Consider the following 27,970-nt stretch of genomic DNA (forward strand, 5'->3'; position numbering starts at 1 on the left):
TAGGAAGTCTGGGGACACGAGTGAGCGGTGTGTGTGTGTATGTAAGATGCAGGGAGGTGAAGGGATGGTGTCAGAGATCCGGAGGATAATGTTTTGGCTGTTGTCTCCAAGGCCGGGTCTTAATAAAAATGATGGTAAACGCGCGGCTTCTGTTCAGCTTTATCTGTTTTATGCAAGTGTGGCGCTGTGATGGCGTGGCGAAAACACAAGTCGCATGAGACGAGATAATTAATGGGAGAGAAGGAACATTGTAGCTGGCATTGCATTCTTTGGTTTTTGTCCTTAAAGGGTCTTTATCCGGTATTCTTCCAGCTAGCAATCACTTCAAAATCAGGACATGGTCAAATATTATTTAATACATAAAATCAGCTTGATTGTCAGTTAGTCTCCGTATCCAGTGTTGTCCCTGTTTAGTTTTGATTTATTTTTGTGGAAAAAGCACTTTTTTTTTTAAAGATTTTTTTTTTCTCGGTATTTTCAACTTTTTAGATAGATACAGTGAAGGGGCAGACAGGAAACGAGAGAAAGGGAGGGGTCAGACATGCAGCAAAGGTCGTCGGCTGGAATCGAACCGGCGACATCGTGACCGTGTGGCCATGTGGTACCATGTGGTGTAACCATTCAGCTGCAAAGGCACCCCCAAAACCCCAAAAAGTCCCAAATTGTAATGCTCTAGGGAATGCTGTTTGTAAAGCAAGTGTTTCTAGTTGTTACGGCGTTTTAGCTTTGCTAAGACTTGTGGTTGTTGTCCTCGTTTCTTTGTGAAAAAGCTCAATATTTAATGTTGAAGAAATTTATTCGGACACAACTGGCTGCTGGAACTGCTTTAAAAGAGGGGTTTTTTTTCTGTCCCACACTAGGGCCCATTTTCCCTTGCTTGCAGCGAGGTGTGTGTTGTACGTAGGTGGTAAATAGCTGACCTCGTAGGAGCTCCCAGATCAGAGGAGCAGACCTGAGCGTCCACACACGCTGGCCTTGTTCTCGCTGGGAGCCACTTTAGACCTCCATGCCTCACCTCAGCAGTCAATATGGAAAAAAAAGAGGGGGGGGGGGGACACAGTGGCCCCAAAGATGGTTAACCATTACCTTCGGACCAAATTTATCACACTGGTTGAGAGGAAGTAGAAGCCACAGGTTGGGAAAATCCAGGAATATGTGCCTCTACTGTGTAACTCGCACACAGTCGAAAGCCACATTGAAAGTCTAAATATTGGGTCAAGCGGTTGTTGACCAAACCTTTGTGGGTTAATTTGAAGAGCGTTTTTACTCTTAATTTGAATTTCTTAATTCTGAGAGATTGTTGATGCAAAGAAGATCAGAGGAAAAATAATCTTACTTTTTGATTTTGCAATTTAATATTAGCTTATTACCAGATAATACTTCATGCTTTTAGGTTGGAATAGATTTTTGAATACATCCGTTCTTTTTACCAACTCTTATCATAACTGCCAATGTTGATGTTTTCAGGACAAATAAGCCCGAGCGTTCCCAAAGTGCCTCATATGGAAGTCCACATCGGTTGTTGGGGCCACAGTTTGTGCGAATCTAAATGGAATTTGTTAGTTCTGCTAATTGAACCGGGATCGATTGAAGTGGAATCCAAACATCTGTACAAATATTTTGAGCATCTTCTCTAACTGCTTTAACAGATAACGGGTTACGGTCTACCGGCGTCTATATGGAACGTCCATGGTCACATGCCCATATGAATACAGGCACATGTCCTGTAATGGGGCCTCTGGAGCGTTGAATCTCATTTGCTAAACTAGTTCCCCGGTGAGATCTTTCAAGTTATTTTGCGTGACGCCACAGTTTTAAGTAATTTAGCATACTATCGAGAAGGTTCATACTCCTTAAAAACTTAATTAACTGCATCTGGACCTCATACTAATCAAAGAGGATTTCTGTTTTTGGTATCTCCCTGTATTATAAAAATGACCAGGCATCTCCCTGCACCAAATTTAGGTATGATTTGCAAATATGTGGATGCAGTTACTGATTACTGCATGTACACAGTAAGGTGTTTGTGACAACTTCGTCATCGTAGCATTAAGATAAATTATTTCGTTAACAACAATTAAACACTTCCATTTAGAAGTTGTCACCCCATGGATGTTGTAGGGGAGGTCCAATGAGCAGTAGACCTCCATCAGTTTAGGCCAACATCACGAGAAAAGAAGGGGAATTTGACCATAACTATTTCAAAAGTATAGGACACCATTTCATGATTTCTTACAATGACCTTTTTTATCGTCATTAGATCATTTGAGGTGGTAATTTTTTTTTTACTTTGTTTGTTCAAGCCATTGCTTAATTACCAACAAATTTGTGCCCAAATTTCATTCCATGTCTTTTTATAACTTCTTCATGTAATGGTATTGCAAACTAATTTTGTGGCTATTTTAATATATTAAATTTAGAGTGTAACGTTTACTCAAAATGCCACTCATGTCTACAGTTCAAAACTGCAGTTAGTAATTGGCTTATGTGCCATGGCACATAAGCTAATTTACCACTTATTATATTTACCAAAGTAGGCTGTTTGTTTGCTAATTTATGGAATTTTGAAGTTTGGAAACTTTATGTGGATACTCATCTTGAGTAGCGTTATCACAGTAAAGTGAGATAATTGTGACCGTTGAAATGAACAATGGTGAAAATGCAAGCTGTGCTTCAGATGGTTACTGAGCCAGGCTAGGGTCACAAAATAGTGCTGCCATTTCTGGTTGGACTCATTATTTATTCACCTGCGTTCAAACCTGTGACTTAATTGGATCATGAATCTAATCAAGTCAAGTCAATTTTATTTGTGTAGCCCATTATCACAAATTACAAATTTGCCTCAAGGAGCTTTACAGCAACACAACATCCTGCCCTTAGACCCTCGCATCGGATAAGGATCAACTCCCTAAAAAACTATCAAGGAATTTATAGAAAAATAACTAGTAGAAATACCTTGACATCATTCCAGTTGATGGATAATCCATGACAAGTTGTGCGTCTAAGGATTTTAACACACATTTGGAGGCAAAAAAAAACCCACCCAACGTGAAGCGAAGGGTCATTTAGTTATTTATACCATGGTCACTTGTCTAAAAATGGCCACTTGTCTAAAAATAAGAATGTTCATTTATTTATTTTTAGAATTAAAAGGAAAAGTTGGCCGCTAAGCTGAAGCTTCTAAAGTTTGCTGGGCTTGCTACTGATTGTGTTGCCGTGGTTAGTAGAGACTTTGTTGCCAGCGAATGAATTCAGGGCCGATTTACGTGTTTATTATATGGTTCTAACGAACACCCTCCAGCCAATCAGAGAGCAGTATTCTCTGGGACCGTGGGATAAATCCACTGAGTCCACACAGCAAGTTAACCAGCTGCAGTCCCGCCTGAAGGTTTCTGTAAGCAGCCAGCAGCAACAGTAGTGATGAGGAAAATACCCACCTGTGGAGTGGCTATAGAGTGGCAAGGCTGCCCTCCAACCAGAAGACCTTGGGTTGAAACGTCCTGAACCTTCAAGCGTCCTCCCCCTCTGAGGTGTTCTTGCACCAGCTGCTGATCCCTCATGAGCACCGGGGATGTGGAACGGGTCAAGTGAGAAGAGTATTTTCAAGAAGGGCTGAGGTTCCTCAACAGCCTGAACACTTAGACCTTCCATAAAATGACTTGTTGACCGTCTCACTCATTGTCCGTGTCAGGTGTACTTGTGATGTCTAGGTCTGTGACGTAATTTTTGTTTTTAATATTGATTGTGCGTCATTTGTTTTTTTATGTGGCACTGAGGTCCATGTGAAGCGTAATTTCGTCCCCCTGTATGTATGAGACATGCATATAAGGCAGTGACAAATAAAAGCAGTCTAACTTTGGTAGCACATCCATGTATTGAAACCTTTATTGAAGAGACAGGGTAACTAAATCCTTGTTTCTTTAGCCAACAAATATGCAAGCACAAAATGGATGTTAACAGAGACACCGCTTCGTGAAATGTTTCTTACCTGTCCTGTCAGCGGGGCAACCGGAAATCCTACATATTTTTTTTCTGCAACCAGATTCACCAAGCGTAACCAGCCATCACTTATACTGACTCGCCAACAGCCGACTTATTTGTTAAAACCTCTGTTACACAGGTTTGGAAATAAATTGTGTGATAATTGCGATTAGAAACCTGCGGTGGAGCTCAGACGTCTATTGATGCCCCTTTTTTTGACATCATGCAGCACTTTCTGCCAAGATAGTCCATTAATGTGTATGTACCAACTTCGAATTCTCGTCGCTGATGAAAAAAAAAGTCTTCAAAGTGTCTTGTCGGAGATTCCACAACAGGTTCAGTCGCTTTTTCACGGTGACCAAATGATGGATGAGCTCATGTGACGACAGCGGCGCCCGCTCCAGATTCAACTTATTCCAAAACATCTGAACTTGTGTTGAGCTCGATGTGGCACGGGCTCAAATCCTTTTGAACTTCGAACTATCTCGGAGAAATAACGAGTTGTCTCTTTTCCCAAAAATGTAGATTTGATCTCTGATATTTATCTGTAATAGTTATTGGCCTGTCAATCTTTAATGATGCCATACCAGCAAGAATGTCCGACCCGCCCAGACATACTTCCAGCGCAACCACAAACAACCACATAACATGTCTTGACTTTGGTCTCGCTGCTCCGTTCACTTTGTGCACTATGTCACTCCGCATGTCATATTTGTCCTCAGCCTGTCAAGGGAAGTGCTGTGGCTGTTGTGTGGATTTGGCACGGACTTCAAATGCTTTTAAAGACGCGCAGAAGCAGCCTGTTAAAACCGTAAAGAGGAGAAACTGCATTAAGAATGCAAGTTTTGTCCGACACGTGTCGATACCTAAAAGTACCGGACGCACAAAAATGACTCCCAAAGTTTTGCATGACACGTGTCAAAACCTAAAAGTGTCTGACGCACAGAAATGACTCCCATCGCTGCTATTTCAAGTCTGACTCACCTCGGCATAAAAAAAATAATAAAAAAAACTCTCGCATTGTGGCGACGGCAGTTTTTGTAGATGAGCTAATACAAATGTGACAAACTTTAAGTTCCACTTGCTGTTTTTCCCATTAGAAACGAGTTCACATTTCGGTACAACAAATGAAAACGGCGTGCCGACGTTATGTGCTTAGCTGTCCGGATCTGCTGTTGTGGTTAGCCGGTTAGCATGCTGCATAATAATTACATGTATTCTAGATTAATGCATGTAACATAGATACATACAATGCATGTATAACACATAGAACATCATGTTCACCTGACGGAGTCGTATCCAAGGCTCTCGGTCCGTCGTCGTGTATCTATGATGGTCATCAGACCAGTTTAAGTAAGGAATTTCTAAACCGGATAAAATTGTGTTGCGGCACCACTGATGCAAATACCAGTAACACAACCCGGGGCTTACATAGCAGTGTCGATAAGTAGTAATTGTGAATAAAATGTTTAAATTGTGTTGTAAAAAGGGTTTTGTTGTGAACTGCAGTGAATATTTTGCCAAAATGTTCCCTTTTTTTTTAATTGTAGTTTTATTTTCTTGAATACGCTGCTTCATTCTATAATGAGTGATTTTACACTTTTCGCTCCTCCAGTATTGATGTCTTGAAAGAAGGATTTTTTTTTCTTTCTTTTTTTTTTAGATACAGGGTTAGGTTGCACACTCCCGTGATAAAACAGCCGCAGCACACATGCGATGGAAATTTATCGATACCTGCTTGTAGAAGCAATTATGCTTTTTTTTTTACAATTTATCACAGCTGTATTTTCAGTGTCCTCCTCAATCCATCTTAGTGGGACCAGGCCAGGGCCTTGATGAGTATAGCAGCCAGAAACGGAGGGAGGGAGGAAGTGTGACAAAGGCATGTGGGACTCTCTTCCCTTCCCTGCCCTGCATGTGGTTCCCCGCCGCTTAACAGTCTGTGGAGGATGCGGGCAGGGATGTATCCATGTGACCACCGGCGGTGGCTGATCCGCGCCGGTGGTTGCAGATCACCACCAGAGGAGTTGGCAGGGACAGAATTCAGATGAATGGTGGGCGGATCTTGATGGAAGGCTCATTTTGTGTGCAGGGTCAATATGGAAATTGGATAAGCAGGTAAATGGAGATGGGATCAGGGTGGCAGGGACGCTGTTTGGGGCCCACCTTTTTTGAGGCTGCTTTGAGTGTGCATCTCTGTGTGTGTCTATGTGTACGTGTCTGTCCAAGAGAGGGACTTGCAGTGGAAAGGCAATATGATCCTGTGAGGATTCGGGGGGCCCACACACAAGGTTCTTGAGAGATCTGGCAGTGAAATCCAAGATGGCCAGTTGGGGAGCGACTGGGGTGGGGGGATGGAGGTGGTTGCCATATATTTGTGAATGCCAGATGTTTTTTTTTTTTGCAATCTTGTTGTGTGCCATCTCCTCACATCTGGTGTCTGCGGGCCTCTCTGAAGCCAGGTTGTAGATTACCAATCAAGATTAGGATTCAGGTTGTGATTGTAGATTCTCTCAGCAGACAAGAGAATCTACAATCACAAACGTATTTTTAAACCCCTCTTTTCCAGCGACTTTCATTTTACATAAACGATTACTGCCAACACCATTGCAACTTTTTCTATAGTTAATATTTCAACGTATAGTTTATATATTCATCATAAAGTATTACACACATTTGAGGTTGTTTTTTGATTGAACCAGCTGTCGCGTTTAAGAGTTTAAGTATTTATAATGCACTATATTATGTATACATACAGTCATATTAGCTTTGTAGAGAAGAAAATCATGTACAGTGTGCATATTTTTCATGCCGCTACATGCCCATCTTTCCTTGATGTTAGTTTGAGGAGTTAAGATGCCGAGGGCCAAAGAGGAGGGCTCTCTCAAGGGTTTATGGGCATGCATAACTAAAACCTAAACAATCAAATCGTAAATGCCACTGGCAGACGTGACACAAGTGACTGATTGCCGGCAAATAGAAGCTCCCAATTATGATAGAATGACTAAGCCTATAAACTAATAATACACACCTAATATGTTCCAGGCTAACATGTTTACTTTAGTTTTTATGTGCTGTTTGATAAACACGGCCATGTGCACACAACGTTTAGAAATGTTTTGTGGGTTTTGATGTCCTTGAAAAACATGAAATCTTCATGCAACAATTTCTTATTTCTTTTTTTAAGGTTTAAAAATGGGGGGGGGGCTGCAGTTTCATAATCAGCACCAATCTAATTTCTGTGGTGAAAAGCATTTTGCAGATTTCACACTCCTGATTGTGTGCGACTACTGGAAAGTCACAAGAACAACTATATTTACATGTGTAATTTCTCATTTAGTAGACGAGATCCACAGTGATTTAAGAGATTCAGCAATTGGCAGATATGTGTGTGTCTGTCTACAGGCATCTTGTGCCCCTTTTCCGCTACATGGTACCGGCCCGACTCGATTCGATTTGGCTCGACTCGCAGAGTATTGTTTTCCATTACTGTAACAGTACTCCCTCAGTGTAGCTGGTCTGTGTTGATTTTGGTACCTGCCCCGGTTTTTTCGGACCCTCGACAAAGGCGGTACCAGAAAAGTGGTAGCAGTTACCAAAATGCCGGTACTTTCCAGTAATGGAAAACAAAAAGGTCGAGTCAAGTTGAGCTGGTACCATGTAGTGGAAAAGGGGTGTTGGAGTTCTAAGTAGTAATCGTGTCGTACCAAGAGTGAATGTCCTGTCTAGTGCAGTTAGTGTCAGTGTGCGTCGGGTAGATCACCAGTAGTGAGGCGGGTAATGTGGTGTTCTGAATTAACCAGACAGCGCCAGAAATCAGTACCAGTAGCTATGCTTCCATTGAATTGTCAAGTTATCAAGCAAAATTTTTTTGTTTTTTTTATTTCACCCTTTTTTTTTCACCCCAATTGAATCCGGCCAGTTACCCCACTCTTCCGAGCTGCCCCGGTCCCTGCTTACCCCCTCAAGCGAATTTTAATCCAACTTTTCTAATGTCGCATCAAAAACATTGCAACTTAGTTGTGTTTCCGTCAGATCAGTTTAAGCAAATAAGACCCAGAATGTAGATTCTCGTGTCCTACGTTGTGGCCATGCTTCAACAGCCACAACACAGATGGACCATGTAAGATGAAGAAGCAGTTGATGGTGTGATTAAATTCCAGCGCCCACTTAGCGCATGAGCGCTTTAATGACACAAGCAAAAACCACCTCAAGCGAGTGTACAAGCTTTTATTTTGGGGATATTTGGAATTTTATTTTGAAGTTTTGTGTTTCCATCCATCCATCCATCCATCCGTCCATTATCCAAACTGCTTATCCTGCCCTCAGGGTCGTGGGGATGCTGGAGCCTATCCCAGCAGTCATTGGGCGGCAGGCGGGGAGACGCCCTGGACGGGCCGCTAGGCCATCCCATGGCCGACTCACATTCACACCTAGGGACAATTTTACATTAGCTAAGGATAGCTAAAAATTGTTTTATGGTGCTAATTTTGGCTATGCTAGCTACTGAGCCAAAGCGTTCTGTTGAGCCCTTTCCCATTCAGAACGCCAAATTTCGCCTAAACTGTCTCGATGGAGACCAAATAGTAACCATGCTTAGAAACCACCTATGGATTAAGAGAGCATCTTCTGTGGATTAATAGCTAAACTAAAATCTTTCTAAAAAAAACAAAACCCCAACGTGTGAACGTGCTGGTGAAGTCTTGAATTGTGGTGTTTTAATAACATGCCTTCCATGTTTCCACAGGGACCTCAGCATGAACAACATCACCGAACTACCGGCATACGTGTTCAAGAACTTCCCCTATCTGGATGAACTGTAAGTACACGCTTGTTTTTTTTTGCTCATGTAGTATTTATACTTTTAAGCACTGACACATGGAGCAAACTCTTGAAATGTGCCTGTCTGGTTGAGGTGGCGCTGAGCGACGTGTGAAGGGGCAGAAAACAGCGGTCAGATATAAGAAGTGCGCTGATCAAAAAGCTGCGCTCCCTTTGCAATCTATACATGAAATGTTTTGTATTTGCTTTTTTGTTTTATTTTAAGGGAATATCTGGGTGGTAAAATAGCCGATCTCTGGGCTTCGTTCTCCGGCCATATCTAATCTTAGTGGGTGTTTGTTATTTCTTTACTCTTTAAATACCCCTCTGTCTGGCTCAGCGCTGGAAGTCAAGAGATAAAATCTGTCTACCTGATATCAGGTACCGTAACGTGCAGCCCTGAGAATGCAAAATGACCAGCGAGCGAACGCACGCCGCCGCTTCCAGCCTCGCTCGTCTCTGTGGGCATGTTTTTTCAGCCCTCTTTTTCGTCTTTCAGCCAGACGAGTCTACTTCTCCAAACACTACTTCAAATCTGCTTTGTTGAGGGGCAATTTACTTTTCATCGCATTGTGTGGAGGAATGCAAGGCAGGAAGGAAGAGGGCAAAACAATGGTTTCCATGACAGCCGAGCTTAAAAAAAAAAAAAAACGCACCCAGTCTTGTGGCTTCCTCTTGCTTTATTCCCCAGCGTTACCTGTTAATCACTCTACAGGGAAAAGGGTGCCCCGGGAGTCCATGCTGGAGTCTGTCAGGTCTTTCATACATGGTGAAACGTGCACGCTGGGTCTCGCGCACACACACACACACACACACACACACACTGCCTTCGCAATATACCGCCCTAAGTGCATGGGCTGGACTGCCATCTGGTTCACTGTTTTAAAAGAAAGGCATTTTGATTGGCTTACATCCATAGTTCACGTGTGTGTTTGTTTAACCTTTACCCTGGAACAAATCTCCAGGCTTGTCTGAGCGAACTTGAGTAGATATCTTTTCTTTTTCTTTTTTTTTCTCGCTACAGGGCTTCAACAAAAATGTGAGTCAGAGTAGGTACCTTGAGGGAAGTAAGAGAGAAAGAAAAGAGATGGAGGAGCTGAAGAGAGAGAGAGAGCGTGAGAGAGAGGGAGAAAGGACGTACCAGGACTGGACAGGAAAGAAGACAAGGAAGGAGCGTTCCCTCTCTCGTAGTCACGCAACGCTCCTTCAGCCTCTCTCTCTCTTCCTACCCTGCCAGAGGCACAACTCTGCCGCGATGACAGATATGTTCTGTGCTTGTCTGCAGCATGTGTGCATCCTCTTAAAAAGTAACCTGCGTTGGATTTTCTCTGTTTACTTGTCAAACGTGTCCTTCCTTCTGTTTGCATAATTATTTTCCCTCGCTGCTTCAACCGAACCAGTGGATTGAACAAAGAACTTCATTCCCCCTTTAATGCCTAGATCTCAGGGAATTTGAAGTTCCGCCCAATTTCTCATGAATAAATCACTGAGAAGATGCTCCAGCTCCATTTTTACAGCTACAGCCCTGAAGACTGTTGTTTTTGTTTCTGTCTGATACTTTTGGTGGTGCTGGGGATTGCTACTCCAGATCACGGAGATCTGTCCTACATGGGACCACATTGCCAGCGCTGCTGTCTCAGTATCTGCCACACCACCAAACAACCAAAAAAACATAGCTGAACCAAAGTCTTAACGATTTATCTTGCTGTATGTGTTAGCAAAGGTCTTCTACGAGCTTGGTCATATCTACCTGTAAGCCACAACAACTTCGCTTCCTCTTGAAACTCATCTCTACCTGCTGTATTCTCCAGCATTTGTCTGATATGGTGAAATAGTGAATAATACATTTCCCGGAAAAGTCCACCCCAGCCAATAAGAGGAGCCACTGTAAAAATTAAAGGACACTTGAGGCTTCTTTTAGGGTTCCACAGTTCGTGACATTGGCGGAAACCTTTTGGGAGCCCTTTTAAACACAACAGTTCTCTGAGGAACTTGGGCTGGTTTTTCAGGTTCCTTAAGGAACTCTGTTTTCCAGCATGGTTTGGAGCCACTTTGGGTGCTTCACAGCACCATTTCCTAACCGTCTGAGGTTCCTCAAGGAACTTCAGCTTATTTGGGGGTTTGAGGCCTGTTATTGCTACGTCTGCAACTACAACTGCAACTGCTACTACTAAACCAAAAGATTACAAAGTCAAGTCAAATTTAATTCAAGGATAATTTATTTAGTGTTTTTTTCTGTACCACATTAAGAATTTAAAGAAGAATACAAGAATGAAGTCTCAAATTAATAATCAACATTATAAAAAAGAAAAAATAATTAACAGATCACACAAAATAAATAGATAATATACAAATAAGATGAGAATTTGCAAACAGTATTGAAATTACTTCAAATTTTCAAAAGTTTAATAAATTTTACTGGCACACTCGACACCACCAGATGAGTCATTTTACAGCCAACACAGAAATCTACAATTACAATTTTGATTGTGTATTCATATAAATTATTTATCAAGTAAAATACATTTGATTGTTACTGATTCAGAAATGCTAACAATTACTTTCTTTTCTTGGATTTATATAGCTATAAAATGAAAACTTTTGGATGTTCGTCAGGAAGCAGCCTGAAAGAAACTTTTACAAAGATAAAAACATGAATCAGTTCATCAATAAACAGATTACTCATCAAAATCCGTGTTGGGTAACCACAAAAACTCAATAAGAAAATTACGACAAAAATACAAGAAATACAACATCAATTCCCAGCATCTTTGGTACTTTGACCTCTAACACTATTTTTAGCACAATTTAATGCAAGTGCTCAGTAGTCAGCAGTAAGTGCTTTACGTTAAAAGAGAAATTGAAAAGCAACCTTGAATTAAAAGGGAAAAGACGATGATGCTCTTTGCAGAAGAACTTGTGCAAACATCACCACTCACGTTAGATGAGACTTTTTAACTAATTCAGGAGTCGTAGAACAGCCGTAGGGAGATTGATACTACCCTCCTGAATGCCTAACAAAGTCTGAAGGAACAGTAATGTACCCTTTAAGGATTTTGCATACTTAAGGCTGTGAAGGAAAAGGAAGTAGACACCCATAATTATGCCCGTAGCTACGATGATGTAGGCAGGTTCTTCTGCAAGCAGGTCCTCGCCATCGAGATGGACACCAATGCTGCATTCTCCAGTCTGGTTTCGTCTAAACACCATTGTCTGTGGGATTCCATGCAGGCAGTGGGGTGGGGGGGACATTTAATAAAAATAAATTTAGAATGCTTTTACATGTTAACTTTATGAAAGTAACTATTAGATGGCAATAATTTAGAGAAATCGCCCTTTGGTTTACTTGAGATAACGACATATTCAACATTTGATCTTGAGAAAATGACATTAGAAAATAATCGCAACCATGGCCGTTCTTGACTTACATAATAAACTGCTGAGAAAATCCACAAAAAAAAAATTGTCCTCATGACGTTAACCCATATCGGCTCCGCCAACACAAATAGTTCCGTCAGCATTCAAATGACTGAACTGTTGCCAGCCAACTCAAACAACTTCAAGCTAGCTTGCTACTTTATGTAGGTCTACACATTATGTGCTTTATATGTATTACATGTTTGGGGGTGCTCATTATAAACGTGTGATGACCTAAGGCCTAAGGTATAGGCTAAAAGGAAATAATTGTGAAAAAAAGTAGCAAAAAACATCCTGAGAGCTGGACCTGGCTGCCAGCCTAAGCTAGCATGTTTTCTGCTACACTGAGTAAGGGGCTAAACAACAGAACCCACAACAACGCTGTATGTTGTAATGCTCCATCCACTGATCGACTGATAGATTGGCTCAGTACTGGCTCAGAATCGGCTTACTTCATCAATCACGTAGAGTCCTCAGGGATCCTCGTAAAGCAGGTGGGGCGAGATGGGTGTTCCTGTGTTAACAATGAGTCCTACAAACGTGTAGTAATAAATGTGATTGATTAAGAACTATAAAATCAATGATGACAGTGTGTCACTCTCACCAAAGCCTCAAAGGTCAATGTGAAACATTTCTATTTCGCAACTTTCGGTTATAATAGTGCTCTATGGGGAAAGGCCTCTTTCAGCATGATTGTTGTCACCCTACGCAGGTTGAAATGCCAGTTGGCTTTAAAACCATGTGGGATTGCCAGTTCTATTTCTTATCTCATTTATGTGTGCCGTACAAATATATCACATTAGCATTCAGGCACCTGGACCTCACTTAAGGGGGAAAAATGGTTAAGTTATGTATTATGCATAGTACACTGACCAAATTATGTGCCACCGACTAATAAAATTAACAGAACCAGTGTGATAACTGACCAAATTTTAATGTCAAACCTTGATCTAACTTATGTAGAAGTTTTACAATTCACCTTTGTGCGCCTCTTCGGCATATGATGGCAGTGCTGCAAATTTTCAGCCGCCATTTTGTCTCATAACAGTTAGCTAGACGTCAACTGAAATAGTTGTTAGCATACATTTCAAGAGGGAATATGCTGGCTAAGAGCTCGAAACTTAAAATTGGGCTCCGACATCAACAAAAATAATGTTACTCTGTTCCAGAGTATTTCGTGATATTACTGACCTTAGAAATCAACTGCCTATTTTCACTTTGGATTGAGGAGTTGCTTTGATTTGTTTGTGCGAGCCGCGACAAGGCATCAGCAGGTAATGAGGGTTGCCAGATGTTGTAAAAAGAAACAAGCAACCCTGACTGTCAAAAGAAGACCAAAACAAGCAACTTGGTTCTTTTTTAAAAGCCCAAATAAGCACTTGTTTTTTTTGTGTGTTTTCTTCTTAGAAACAACAATTAATATTAGATCATATGATAAACCACGAATACATCAACCTAGCAGGGTTTTGCAATGTACAGAGTTATGTTGAGTGAGCCAGGATGAACCTGAATTCTCTCTTCTTTTTTCACCATCACCAGGTTTCAGACCCACCGGCCCAACCGGGCAGTGGCAAAAAATGTTAATGTTGAACGCTGTTTGTGTGTTGTGTGTGTGATATATATCCTGGCAATACAGGACCACAAGGTTACATAGTTATTGTGCCTCAATATTTTTAATGTCCATATTGTACCATATTTCTCGGTCTTTGTTGTCAGTGTAGCCTCTCTATTTTGACTGTCTACAGTATTAAACTACTACATTCCTAATTTTATGTGATGCTGATTGATTCATTTGGCCCTAAAGCAAATCACCTCAAAATGTGCTATTATTTTTTATCCTTCACAACCACAATGATGTAGAGTTAAATAATCTCGATATAAAAAAAACTCTTAGCATTAGTTTAGTTTATTATTTTAATTTTTTTGCAATTTCCTTTCCAATCCAAGGAAACTACTGCAGTACACCAATGCAGTCACGAGTATTGGTCACAGAAACCTCAGTTCTTCCCGGTGCTTTCTTGAGTAAAAGGGGCCATTGGGGAACCCTAGAAAAGTCCAGGGTTCTTCAAAGAACACTTTTTAGGCTCTGGGTTCTTCTTGGAACCCTCCAAAGTGCTCAAGGACTCACCCAAATTAGAAAGGGTTCCTCCAGAAGCTGTGAGCCAAAGAAAAACACTTGCTGGAACCTACAGTGGTGCTCGGATGTTCCTGCAGGAGCTTATCAGTTGTCGAGGGTTCTTCCAAGAACCTCGTCCTATGGAAAGGTTATTTGAAGCACCTTCAATGTAATTCTAAGTTCTCTGAGAATCCAGTTTGATATTTTAGTAACCTCACCACATGTAAAGGGTTTCTTGAAGCACCTCAAATATATTTTTAAGTTCCTTGGGTATCCTCTGGGATATTCAAGGCACTGAATACAGAGTATGAAGGTTTTCTGAATGTCATGTTCGTATAGTCATAGTATATGTAGTTGTACCCATGTGTGAGCATATGGATGTATATATGTTAATATGTACGGAGGTGAACTTGTATTTTAATGTTCATGCTGTGGCGACAGATTTTCCTCAAGAGGGCTAATAAAGCATCTGTTGATTCATGATTTGGATGTCCATGACCTATTGTCCTGCACATGTTAGGGATAGAATATTTCAACAAAGTTCTTTGTTTGCATGCAACTCTTCCGGATTGTGGTTTTAAGATCACCAGTCTCTGTGTATCTCTTATTGTTTCCCCTTGACTCTGCATTGCCACTGCCAACATGTAAATAGAAAATGAAGTCATGGGCATATCGCTGACAGCTGCCCATGCCAGCACCCAAACCTAAAGTCTTGTTTTTTTTACTCGAGTGTTTGTGTATGGTGGGCACGAAGGGAAGGCTTTGCTTGTTTGGCCATTGCTGTAATTGTTTTTCAATTAGATCATAAAAATGTGCTGTTGATGCAGTTGTCAAGGACCACATTCTCAAGGTCCGTCGATTTTTGATAAGTCTCGTCGTGTGTCACTGCTGTCCTGCACGCCAGGAGTAGATGCAGAACCTCCCGGTGAATTTACTCGCAGAAAGGAAAACGTGAGAATGGTGTTACACAAGAGCAAGGATTTAGACTTTCCTCAACAAGGCTTGGCACATTCTTCTGTCCTCGACCGAGCCTACAGGGACAAGTTCTGAGTTCTGCTGAAAGGAAGCGGAAGGGTGCGAGACGCTTCGCATGCTGAGACATAAAGGAGATATATGAGCAGCATGTTGTTGGGAGGTTTGCTGGTGGTGTCTGCTGGTGGTGTCGGGTGGCTCGAGGTACTGGTACGGATTCAGTGCAAACTGGCATGTTGTTCTCCATCTTTCAGATGGTCTTGTCATCTTCAATTAGCTGACTCGGTCACATACTGTTGAAAACAAAGTTGCCAACAAGACTTAAACAGATTAATTTTCAATGTGTAGCTCAAGTTTAAGTGTCATTAAGCTGTCCCGTGTCAACATCTGTGGTCTTGAGAAGTTCTGCAGTTTTCAGCCTTTTTTTTTTTCTTTTTCTTTTTCTTTTTCTTTTTTTTTTTTTGATGAACATACGGTTTTGAGTCTCCGTTCTCAAAACGCAACTCCAAAAAAGTTGTCACAAGACATCTTCTAGACAAATTGCGAGTCGGCGGTAACATACGAGTGGTTTCATTGATTGGGTGGTTTGAGAAGGAAGTGTGTCCAAGTGTGTCCATACACCGCTGGAAGGCAGTCATTGGGTTTGTCACGCAGCCAAGTCACGCAGAAGACTTTTTTTGTAACACTGGCAAGCGTTTCCAATTTGGATTTGCCAGTTCTGGTCTACAACAACAAATAAAACCTTGTAAGCCGGGGCCTGTGATTGGAGCGCATCTGCAGCCTTGGTTTGTGTTAAGAGCAGGCTGTCCGCCGTTTTCCGCCGTCAGTCGACCCTGAAGATGAAGCCGCAAGCGCTGCAAACTGCTGGCTCTGTCTGGGGGGAACAGGACCGAGTTCAGCCTGGCAGAGCATTTACAGCGTTGTAGTTACCATGACCTGAGACCCTCTGAACTCGCTTTTTTTATTACCTAGTCGTTGTTTTTATGCCAGTGAAACTGTATTGACACAACCATTGACATGGCAGAGTGCAGTTTTGCTGTTTTACAATCTGAGCATACTTGTTAGCCGAGTAGGCTACATGGTGAAGTTTTTTTTTTTTTGTGCTCTATATGTGCACAGTTTAGCGTCAATGCAGTCAATATACTATGAAAGGGTTTGTGCACACTTTGTTTCTGCAGATTTTTTCCCTGGGCACAAAATAACGTGACTCACCTTTCAGCGGGGTTGAACACGAGGTGACCCCTCGACCTGTTTGTAGTAATTTAACGTTCTGGAGAAATAATGTGCATTTTGGTTTTCAGGTCAGCGGCTGGACAATACGGGGCTTCATAAGACTGAGAATTGCTCCCGGGAAACCTGACTCTGAGAAAACGCTTCACTCCTGATTTCAGGGATTTGCATGACATTATAAGTCCTTACAAACCCATCCAAGCGGATAAAATTTGGATTATTGAAGAAAACTTACAGGATTTCCTTTATCGGTTGTTTGTGCGGGTTTGTCAAGGAAACGGCGTCGCACTGTTTTTTGTCAGCTTCACAATTTGATTCATTTTCTGTATTTTTTTTAATTTTTTTTTTGCTACGGTAAATGCAGGGTGGTGGACCTGCACTGTGGCGCCGTCATGATTCATAGCATATCTACTGACCGAAGTCCGCCTGAACCCTCGTCTGGAAGGGTAGAGTGGGCCTCCAGCACAGACGGCCTCGGTTCTCAGGCTCACACCCAGCAGCTCTTATTGCAGGGGAATTCAGCCTGTCCCGACTCAGGTTGCAGAGTGATAAATCTGTTGCTAATCTCTGAGGCCAGATACTGTAGTGGGGCCATGCGTCTCCGTCCACCTGCCCCGTGCTTATTTACACCCTCGCTTCCTATACACTTCTTGGGCCCGACAGGGAAGGGGAGGGGTACCTCGTCCATAATCAAGTCCAACACACGTGGACTGAAACAACACAGGTTGATGTTATGTAGTACAATTCTAGCAAGGTCGACAAAGGGCAAAACGTGGCTGAAGCGTGACGTTGCCTTTATCCGTCTTGTTTTTTCCAGTCGGATCCACTGAGAGAATGGCTGGATGGTGGATTTTATTTTTAGATGGATTCTTTAATGTCCTATTGAAGATAATTGTCGCCACAGGGTTTACATTAAAATGCAAGTTCATCGCATTAGAATATAAGTTCATCTCCATACAGTCAGACGTGGTTACACAGGTACGATCACATACTACATACAAACATACATGACATCTACTGAGATGTGGGTGTACACACACATAAGGACTACTATCATCGGGGTACATTATTAGCAGCCACTATTGCAGAGGGTACGAAACCTCTGCCAAAGCAGGCTTTTTTTCCAGGCCTACTTACCTGTATTTGTGACCGGACAGGGTTATTATTTATTTCATCCATCCATCCATGACCCAAACCGCTTTATCCTGCTGTCAGGGTTGCAGGGATGCTGGAGCCTATCCCAGCAGTCATTGGGTGGCCGGCGGGAAGACACCCTGGACAGGCTGCCAGACCATCACAGGGCCTAGAGACACACACACACACACACACACACACGCCTAGGGACAATTTTATGTTAGCTAAGGATAGCTAAAAAAAATTTTTTATAATGCTAATTTTGGCCACTAGGTGCCGAGCTAAAGTTGTATTTACACAGTCTGACTAACTTCGATCAAAAATATTAAAAATATATATATATAGTTAAAATGGCTGCAAAGGCAAGTCTCTGAAGGTGGATTGTGCTTGTCGTTAGCTAGCAAGCTAGCAGTCCTTATCTGTATTTTTGCTTTGTTTATAGATTAACGTTGTCGTAAAGTTTTACGGTGTTTGTTTTATATTATTCTATTTTATTTATTTAATGAAGGCTGGGATGATTACACCAAATGGTGACGGTTGAGGGCCTCCAGAAAGAATCTGAAGAGCGGCGAGCGAGGCCCGGTCCTAATCTATGTTGGGTGCTGGATAGAGTGAAAACAGGCCGAGGCACCGACACATCTCTTTTGACAGCTTAGGCGTCATGTTTTGCCTGATAGCAGGAACTTAATCCACCGAGGCGCTGGCCGTTGAGAAGCTGTCACACTGTGCAATTCCTTATTCCTCAATCCTGCAGCCGCTCACTCGGTGGCTGTTATTGTGTGTTCATGCAGAACACTTATGTTCTGCAACTAATCAGCTCCTGATTGTCAAAACAGATATGAGGAGAAATTTCTTTATGATTTGTATACATTTGACTCTCTCTCTCTCTCTCTCTCTCTCTCTCTCTCTCTCTCTCTCTCTCTCTCTCTCGCTCTCTCTCTCTCTCTCTCCCATAGACGACTTGCGGGAAATGACCTGTCATTCATCCACCCTGAGGCTCTGTCTGGACTGCATCAGCTGAAAGTCCTGTAAGCATTCACTTTGTGCACCTCCCATACAAACATATAAAAGCGAATATGACTGTGGGGCGTTTGACTCCGAGCAGAGAGAAATCCAGTAATTCAATTTGTGGTGGTACCGCGGTATCGCCAGCTGACTCCAGCTGCACATAATCAAATTATTCTTTTCTTCTCTCGCCCGTTAAAAAGCGATAATTGGGTGTTTGGTATAACTCTGGACCATAGTGTCATCAGAGGATGGCATACAGTATGAAGATGGATAAGAAATCCCCAATTGTTGTACTTGATGGGCTTTAATTCAGATTACATGCTCATAGACGTTTCTGTAATGAAGAAGCAATAAAAAAGTTGCTGCAGTGAATTATGATGCATAATATCTGAATTGAGGCGGCACGGTGGCGCAGTGGTTAGCGTGGTCGCCTCACAGCTAGAAGGTCCTAGGTTCGAGCCCCAGGGTAGTCCAACCTTGGGGGTCGTCCCGGGTCGCCCTCTGTGTGGAGTTTGCATGTTCTCCCCGCGTCTGCGTGGGTTTCCTCCGGGGCCTCCGGTTTCCTCCCACAGTTCAAAGACATGTAGGTCAGGTGAATCGGCCGTACCAAATTGTCCCTAGGTATGAATGTGCGTGGGTGTGTGTCGGCCCTGTGATGGCCTGGCAGCCTGTCCAGGGTGTCTCCCCCGCCGGCTGCCCAATGACTGCTGGGATAGGCTCCTGCATCCCCGCTACCCTGAGAGCAGGATAAGCGGTTTGGATTATGGATGAATGGAATATAGTGTGAATTTAAAGCAAGTCATACACACGAGCACTTCGTATATATAAGAAAGGTCAGTTGGTTTTCAACTGGCTGAAGTTCTGGGTGCAGTTGTGATGCTGTGACACTGCTTGCGAGCTACTGCTGAAACCTGTTTTAGCCCATCCCCATGACACAATAGGAGCAATTTTTTTTTTTTTTTGTAAACGCTTTCAGTATTTTTGTCAGTGTCCTTGAGCAAGACAGCTAACCTCTATCTGCCCCCGATGAGCAGGTTGTTACCTTGCATGGTCGACACCACCGTCAGTGTATGAGAGTGTGTGTGGGTGGGTGAATGTGAGGCATTCATTGACGGCAAAGTGCTTTGAGTGGCTGTTGCAGCTAGAAAAGCGCTACATGAATGCAATCCATTTACCATTCAGGAGCTGGTGTTAGCTGCAGGAGCGGCAAGCGGCACGACAGCCCGTAGCACTAGCCAGCCAGCTAATAGATACTTAGACTAGAAAACTGTGTCAGTTTACCTTTCGCTAACATCTTGCAATCCTCGAATTAGAGGCTAATCAACTTCACGTTTGTTTCTGGGTTTAATAAGGGCTCGCAAGCCAACAGACATTAACACACCATTGCATGAAACCATGCAGATGTGTTTTTGAATGGAGGCGTCTTATCATTTTGGATGTGCCCACTGCTCACACGGGATTTGAGGCGCTTCTGTGGAAAAACGGAAACACAAAACATGTGTTTATTTACACGAATTCCTGAATAAATTGGTGAAAGTAGACGAATTGCCCTTTAGAAGCATCGCTGCACCCGTGTTAAATAGGGTTTATTGTAATCTGTTAGACCCGACCTTCAAAACAACGCCGGGTCAAACAAAATTGAAAACAATTATAAATCCATCAAAACGGGTGAATGTTTTCAGTTTTTGAGCACACCAGCACTTATGGAAAAGAGCCATTTAAATTCACGTTTTAAAGATGACCTTGGGATTTACAGTCATTGAAAGCTCTGTTTGTGATTGATGGCAGCTTGCTGAATTTTATCCTTGGATTCATTTGGTTTAGTGAGTACTAAATTCTTGTTGCATGGAAACATGTTGAGTGGAGTTCAAACTACCAACTGATAATTTTTCCCCCTTAGGATGCTCCAGAATAATCAGTTAAAGACGGTACCAAGTGCTGCGCTGAAGAACCTTCATTCTCTGCAATCCCTGTAAGTCATCTCACTGAGCAGAATGTAGCTCTCTCTCTCTCTCCCTCTCTCCCTCTCTCTCTCTATCTCTCTCTCTCACACACACACACACAGTACAAACCAACACCAATTACTGTTAAAACCCAGAGAAAACACACCTGAGATTTTATGAGATGGACTACGCGTTTGCGTGTGCATGACGGCTGCCTCGTGTATCCTGCATCCATTTGGATTGTTGGTTGTGCACTTCCTCAGAAATTAATGCTATGCGTCTGCAAGATGCAATGTGCACATGAACGGCAGGGGCAGTATGGGGACAGTAGGAATGTCAGCAACGATAACTACTACTACTCCTCCTCTACATCTTCCTCTGTCACGGCAGCCGCATGTCCTCCCTCAGCACGTCCATAAACCTCCTCTTTGGTCTTCCTCTTCCCTGGCAGCTCCATATTCAGCATCCTTCCCCAAATATACCCAGCATCCAAACCATCTCATTCTTGCCTCTTTTGCTTTGTCTCCAAATTGTCCAACCTGAGTTGTCCCTCTAATATACTCATTCCTAATCCTGTCCTCCTTCATCACTCCCAATGAAAATCCTGTCTTTTCATCAGTGCCACTGACTACAAACCATATAACGTAGCTGGTCTCACTACCATCTTGTAAACCTTCCCTTTAATTCTTGCTGGTACCCTTCTGTCGCAAATCACTCCTGACACTCTTCTCTACCCACTCCACCCTGCCTGCACTCTCTTCTTCCCCTCTCTTCTGCACTCCCTGTTACTTTGGACAGTTGACCCCAAGTATTTAAATTCATTCACCTTCATCACCTCTACTCTTTGCATCCTCACCATACTGCTGTCCTCCCTCTCGTTCACGCATATGCATTCTGTCTTGCTCCTACTGACTTTCATTCCTCTTCTCTCTAGTGCATACCTCCAGCTCTTTGGGTTTTCCTCAACCTGCTCCCTACTCTCACTACAGATCACAATGTCATCCGCGAACATCATAGCCCACGGAGACTATACAAGAAAGGGCTCAGAGCCGATCCTTGATGTAATCCCACCTCCACCTTGAACCCATCTGTCATTCCAACCACACACCTCACCACTGCCACACTGCCCTCATATACATATCCTGCACCACTCCTACATACTTCTTGGCAACTCCCGACTTCCTCATACAATACCACACCTCCTCTCTTGGCACCCTGTCATATGCTTTCTCTAAAGACACAGTGTAACTCGTTCTGGCCTTCTCTATACTTCTCCATCAACATTCTCAAAGCAAACATCGCATCTGTGTTGCTCTTTCATGGCAGGAAACCATACTGCTGCCTGCTACTCATCACCTCTCCTCTTAACCTAGCTTTTATTACTCTTTCCCATATCTTCATGCTGTAGCTGATCAACTTATACCTCTGTAGTTGCTACAGCTCTGCACAACACCCTTATTCTTGAAAATCGGTGCCAGTATACTTCTTCTCCACTCCTCAGTTTCCGAGATTGTGTTAAACAATCTAGTTAAAAACTCCACCGCCATCTGTCCTAAACATCTCATGCCTCCACAGGTATGTCATCTGTACCAACTGCTTTTCCACTCTTCATCCTCTTCAACAATGGCAGAAAGTTTTGACAACAATAGACCCAAAATTACCTGCATCTGTACGATGTGTCATTGCTGCTGAACACTGACAGATATGCTTGTCAAAATATTTGGTGTGAGATCAGTACCATTTTAGAAGTTGATGTGGAAACCTGCAAAAATAAATAGAAACAAGTATTTTTTTGCGTGTTTCTCGTGAATCTAAAAATGATCTTTTTTTCCTTTTTTTTTTTTTCTTTGCTGGTTCTGATTCTTTGGAATATGTTACATTGCATTCACAGAAAGTTGAATCGGTTCATCTGGATATGTTTATTTGTTACATGGGTTGAAGAAGATTCATTCCCCGAGAAACTCATGTGTTTTCAAAATTTGTTACAAACATTTTTTATCCATAAGTCCAAAAAGAAAAAAGAAAGAAGGCGGCGGCCGTTATATCCATGCACGGCAAAAATTGTTCAAGTGCAGGGACTGTGTTGATATGCAGGAACATGTATTCACAATGTTTGTTCTTGTGAGCTTGCCATAGTGAATGTGGAGGCAACAGGCACAGGGGAATACCGCGAGAATTGACGGGAATTAGGTTACAAGTGGTGGCTGTGAAAGTTCTAGAAAGTAAATGACTAGCACAAGCTAACGTTTCACAAGAAACAGTTTTATTGTTTTATTACCAGTGAACATGACATGGTGCCAGGAGTGAAAGGTTTGAAACTCACAGGAAACGTTGACAACAACTGGCTGACTTTTAAGCAGCAGTTTCAGCTGAACATGGCAGCTATTGGGTTAGACTCGAACCCTTATACAAGGAAGATTGCGTTGCTGCTCACGGTAGCAAGGCCGCCAGCCATCGAAGTTTTCAACACAATTCAAATTCGAAGCAGAGGATGACACAGACAAACTGGATAAGGTACTGGAAAAATGTTATGTGTACCGCTCACCACAAAAGAACGTAACTTGCAAAAAATATATGTTCCGCTCACACATGCAACAGCAAGACAAGATTTTTGATAGCGTCATGACAGATTTGAAACTGAAAGCTCAAGACGTGTGACTTCACTGATCTGAAAGATTCCCTGGTACTTGACCAGACTGTGTTTGGAATTCATGATGGAAAGGTCAGGGATGCAAAATTAACATTATAGAGGAGGCACAGAGAATATGCCATGTTAGTAAACTAGCTCAGCAACATGCTAAGACTTAAAGTAGTGAACATTCAGGAGTGGCAAGCGAAGGAACTCCCGTACACGTGGTGTCAAAAGACAGAAAAACGGAGAGCAACAAAGTAAGAATCTGAAACAAACTGCTGGCAAAAAAAAAATTGACTGTAAATGTTCTGGATTCCAGCATCAGCCAAGAAATTGCCCAGCCTATGGGAAACGATGCCCAAAATGCAGTACTAAGAACCACTTTACAAAACAAAGCTTTTCCAAAGAAAATTATAAAAAGGGGCACTTTGTCATTGTAGTTGGGGAAACTAATCTAGCAGAAATGTTTTTCATGGGCATGGTGTACTGTAACAATACTGATACAGGTAATGGAGAAAATGCTCAGCCCTCAGCAAGCAATACCAATGGAGAAAATGCTCAGCCCTCAGCAAGCAATACAAACACAGGGAAAATGCAGTAGTAAGTAAGAACAAACAGAGAATCCAAGTGCCTGTGAATGGGGCATTAATCACACTGAAACTGGATACTGGGGCAAAAGCAAACCTCATCAGTGTAAATGACATTAAAATGATGAAAGAAAAGCCCAAAATACAGAAAGGTCTGTACCACTAAAAGACTACAATGGAGAAAGGATAGAGAACATGGGTCAGGGTAGGCTTAAAGTCCAGGTCAAAGACAGGATGCCCCAATGTGTTGTTTTCAGTTGTGACTAAAGGATGTGAGTCATCACTAGGTGACCAGGGTTCAGAGGACTTAGGACTGGTCAAAAGAGTTTACAAGATTAATTGCACAACTGTAAAAGCAAAAGCACACACAGACACGGTGGACTCAATTATCCAGATGTGTTTGAAGGACTAGGTCTTTTGCCATACACATACAGGATCCAGTTGAAAGCAGATGCATAGCCAGTAGGGTATGCTGCTAGGAGAATCCCAGTACCACTACATGAACGTCTTAAAAAAGAACTGGACAGAATGACAGAACTTGGAGTGATCACAAAATTTCATGAGCCAACAGAATGGGTCAGCTCCTTGGTGTGTGTTGTAAAAGAGAACAAGGAGCTGAGAATCTGCATGGATCCCAGAGATCTTAATACAAATATCGAGCGTGAGTACTACCAAATTCCAAAGTGTGAAGAGATAAGTGAAATATCAGGTGCTCAGTACTTCACTAAGCTAGACCCATAACAGGGTTTCTGGCAGATAAAATTAGATTAAAAAAAAAGAAGCCTGGTGAGGCTATGATGGCATCTTACCCGGCCTCTGATTCCCAGCATACTGCTGTCTAATGTCCAGTCCCTCGACAACAAAACTGGATGAACTTCATTACCGAGTAAGCTCTCAAAGGAACCTGAAGGACTGTTGTGCGTTCTGCTTTACAGATACTTGGCTGGGCCTTAATACACCTGATAGGGCTATACAACTGGAGGGTCTTTCTGTGCACTGCATGGACCATTCCATGATGATTATTTGCAAGGGAAAGGGAGATGATGCTTCTTTATTAACAATTCATGGTGCACTGACGTGGAAATAGTCTCTCAATCCTGTTTGCCAACGTTGGAACAACTAACAATAAAGTGCAGACCATTCTATCTCCGAAGTGAATTCCCCTGTGTGTTGCTAACTGCTGTCTAGATACCGCCGCATTCTACTGCTGCAGCGGCGCTGGACAAGCCGCATGGAGCCATTAGCAGACAGGAGAACTTGCACTCTGAGGCCATTTCAATTGTGGCGGGTGACTTTAACCACTGTAACCTGAAATCTGTGCTACCAATATTTTACCAACATGTCACCTGCCCAACCTGAGGCAATAAGACTCTCGACCTCTGTTACTCTATGGTTAAGTTAGCTTACAGATCTATCCCACTACCTCACTTTGGGAAATCCAACCACCTGTCAGTGCTTTGGCTTCCTGTCTACAACTAAAAGAAGTGCGCACAGCCCACTGTGAGGACAGTACAGTGCTGGACTACAGAACACAAATCCAAACTTCAGTGATGTTTTGAATCAACAGAGTGGTCAATCTTTTAAGGATTCAGCCTCGAGTTTGGATGATTATGTGAATCGGTAACTGTCTATGTTAGATTCTGTGTGGATAACTGTATCCCAGTATGGACTATCCGCACCTACTCCAACCAGAAGCCCTGGATTAACAGCGACATTCATCTGAGGTTGAGGGAGTATACCACTGCTTTTAAATCGGGGTACAAGGAATGCTACAAATAAATCAGGTACGACTTTAGGAGAGCCTTCAAAGCCGCTAAAAGACAATATAGGGACAAACTGAAAAAATGACTAGTGGCTGTGACTTGCAGTGCATGTGGAAGGGGATGCAGGCGATTACGGACTATAACTCTAAACCCAGTGTGGCTATGAACACCTCTGCCTCTCTCCTGGAAGAACTTAACTTTTATGCCCGCATTGAAGCTCACAACTTAGACTCAGTAGCAGCAGTACAGTACCCACCCGATGAAGTCGATCTGCAGGTGACAGATGCTTGTGTGAGTAAGGGTTAAGGCTCGTAAAGCTGCTGGCCCAGACGGCATGCCTTCCCGTGTCCTCAAAGCATGTTAAACTCAACTTTCTCAGGTGTTTAGCAACATTGTTAACCTGTTCCTATCATTGTTTGGGGTTCCACTGTTTTAAGAAAACGACAATTGTGCATGTACCTAAGAAAACACCTGTCTCTTGCGTTAATGATTACCTACAGTGCATCCGGAAAGTATTCACACCCCTTCACTTTCCCCACATTTTATGTTACGGCCTTATTCCAAAATGGATTAAATTCCTTTTTTTTTCTCTCATCAATCTACACATAATACCCCATAATGACAAAGTGAAAAAGGTTTTGTAGAAATTTTTGCAAATTAATAAAAAATGAAAAACTGAAATATTGCATGTACATAAGTATTCACACCCTTTGCTATGACACTCAAAATTGAGCTCAGCTTCATCCTGTTTCCACTGATCATCCTTTAGATGTTTCTACATCTTGATTGGAGTCCACCTCTAATAAATTCAATTGATTAGACATGATTTGGAAAGGCACACGCCTGTCTATATAAGGTCCCACTGTTGACAGTGCATGTCAGAGCAGAAACCAAGCCATGAAGTCAAAGGAATTGTCTGTGGACCTCCGAGATAGGATTGTATCGAGGCACAGATCTGGGGAAGGGTAGAAAAAAATTTCTACAGCTTTGAAGGTCCCGAAGAGCACAGTGGTCTCCATCATTCATAAATGGAAGAAGTTGGATCCACCAGGACTCTTCCTAGAGCTGGCCGCCCAGCCAAACTGAGCAATTGGGGGAGAAGGGCCTTGGTCAGGGAGGTGACCAAGAACCCGATGGTCACTCTGACAGAACTCTAGCATTCCTCTGTGGAGATGGGAGAACCTTCCAGAAGGACAACCATCTCTGCAGCACTCCACCAATCAGGCCTTTATGGTAGAGTGGCCAGACGGAAGTCTCTGCTCAGTAAAAGGCACATGACAGCCTGCTTGGAGTTTGCCAGAAAGCACCTAGAGGACTCTCAGACCATGAGAAACAAGATTCTCTAGTCTGATGAAACCAAGATTGAACTCTTTGGCATGAATGCCAAACGTCACGTCTGGAGGAAACCAGGCACCTCTCATCACCTTGCTAATACCATCCCTACAGTGAAGCATGGTGGTGGCAGCATCATGCTGTGGGGATGTTTTTCAGCGGCAGGAACTGGGAGACTAGTCAGGATCGAGGGAAAGATGAATGGAGCAAAGTACCGAGAGATCCTTGATGAAAACCTGCTCCAGAACGCTCAGGACCTCAGACTGGGGCAAAGGTTTACCTTTCAACATGACAATGACCCCAAGCACACAGCCAAGACAACGAAGGAGTGGCTTTGGGACAAGTCTGTGAATGTCCTTGAGTGGCCCAGCCAGAGCCCAGACTTGAACCCCATTGAACATCTCTGGAAAGACCTGAAAATAGCTGTGCAGCGGCGCTCCCCATCTAACCATACAGAGCTCGAGAGGATCTGCAGAGAAGAATGGGAGAAATACCCCAAATATAGGTATGCCAAGCTTGTAGCTTCATACCCAAGAAGACTTGAGGCTGTAATCACTGCCAAGGGTGCCTCAACCAAGTACTGAGTAAAGGGTGTGAATACTTATGTACATGCAATATTTCAGTTTTTTGTTTTTAATAAATTTGTAAAAATTTCTACAAAACCTTTTTCGCTTTGTCATTATGGGGTATTGTATGTAGATTGATGAGAAAAAAAAGGAATTTAATCCATTTTGGAATAAGGCTGTAACAACAAAATGTGGGGAAAGTGAAGGGGTGTGAATACTTTCCGGATGCACTGTACCTGTTGCTTTGACCTCTGTTATTATGAAGTGCCTGGAAAGATTAGTTATTTCATATATAAAATATAACATTCCTTTTACCCATGACCCATTACAGCTTTCTACTTTTCCAACAGATCTGTAGATGATGCTATCTCATTTGCTCTGCATACTGCTTTAGTATACACCTTGAAAAGAAAAATACCCATGTCAGAATGTTGTTTATTGATCACAGCTCTGCTTTTGATAACAGTC

At 42.6% G+C, this 27,970-nt stretch overlaps 1 protein-coding gene across 1 annotated transcript in view; it reads left to right on the forward strand.

Annotated features, from left to right (window-relative positions):
* Positions 1-27,970, forward strand: part of lgr4 (leucine-rich repeat containing G protein-coupled receptor 4) — a 65,446-nt gene that overhangs the window by 4,009 nt on the left and 33,467 nt on the right. The window contains exons 2-4 of the mRNA XM_056278610.1: positions 8,729-8,800; positions 18,628-18,699; positions 20,580-20,651. Of these exons, the coding sequence (XP_056134585.1) occupies positions 8,729-8,800; positions 18,628-18,699; positions 20,580-20,651 (216 nt within the window). The remainder of the gene's footprint in view (positions 1-8,728; positions 8,801-18,627; positions 18,700-20,579; positions 20,652-27,970) is intronic.

The sequence above is a fragment of the Lampris incognitus genome, chromosome 4 (genome assembly GCF_029633865.1).
Source record: "Lampris incognitus isolate fLamInc1 chromosome 4, fLamInc1.hap2, whole genome shotgun sequence".
NCBI classification, from domain to species: Eukaryota; Metazoa; Chordata; class Actinopteri; order Lampriformes; family Lampridae; genus Lampris; species Lampris incognitus.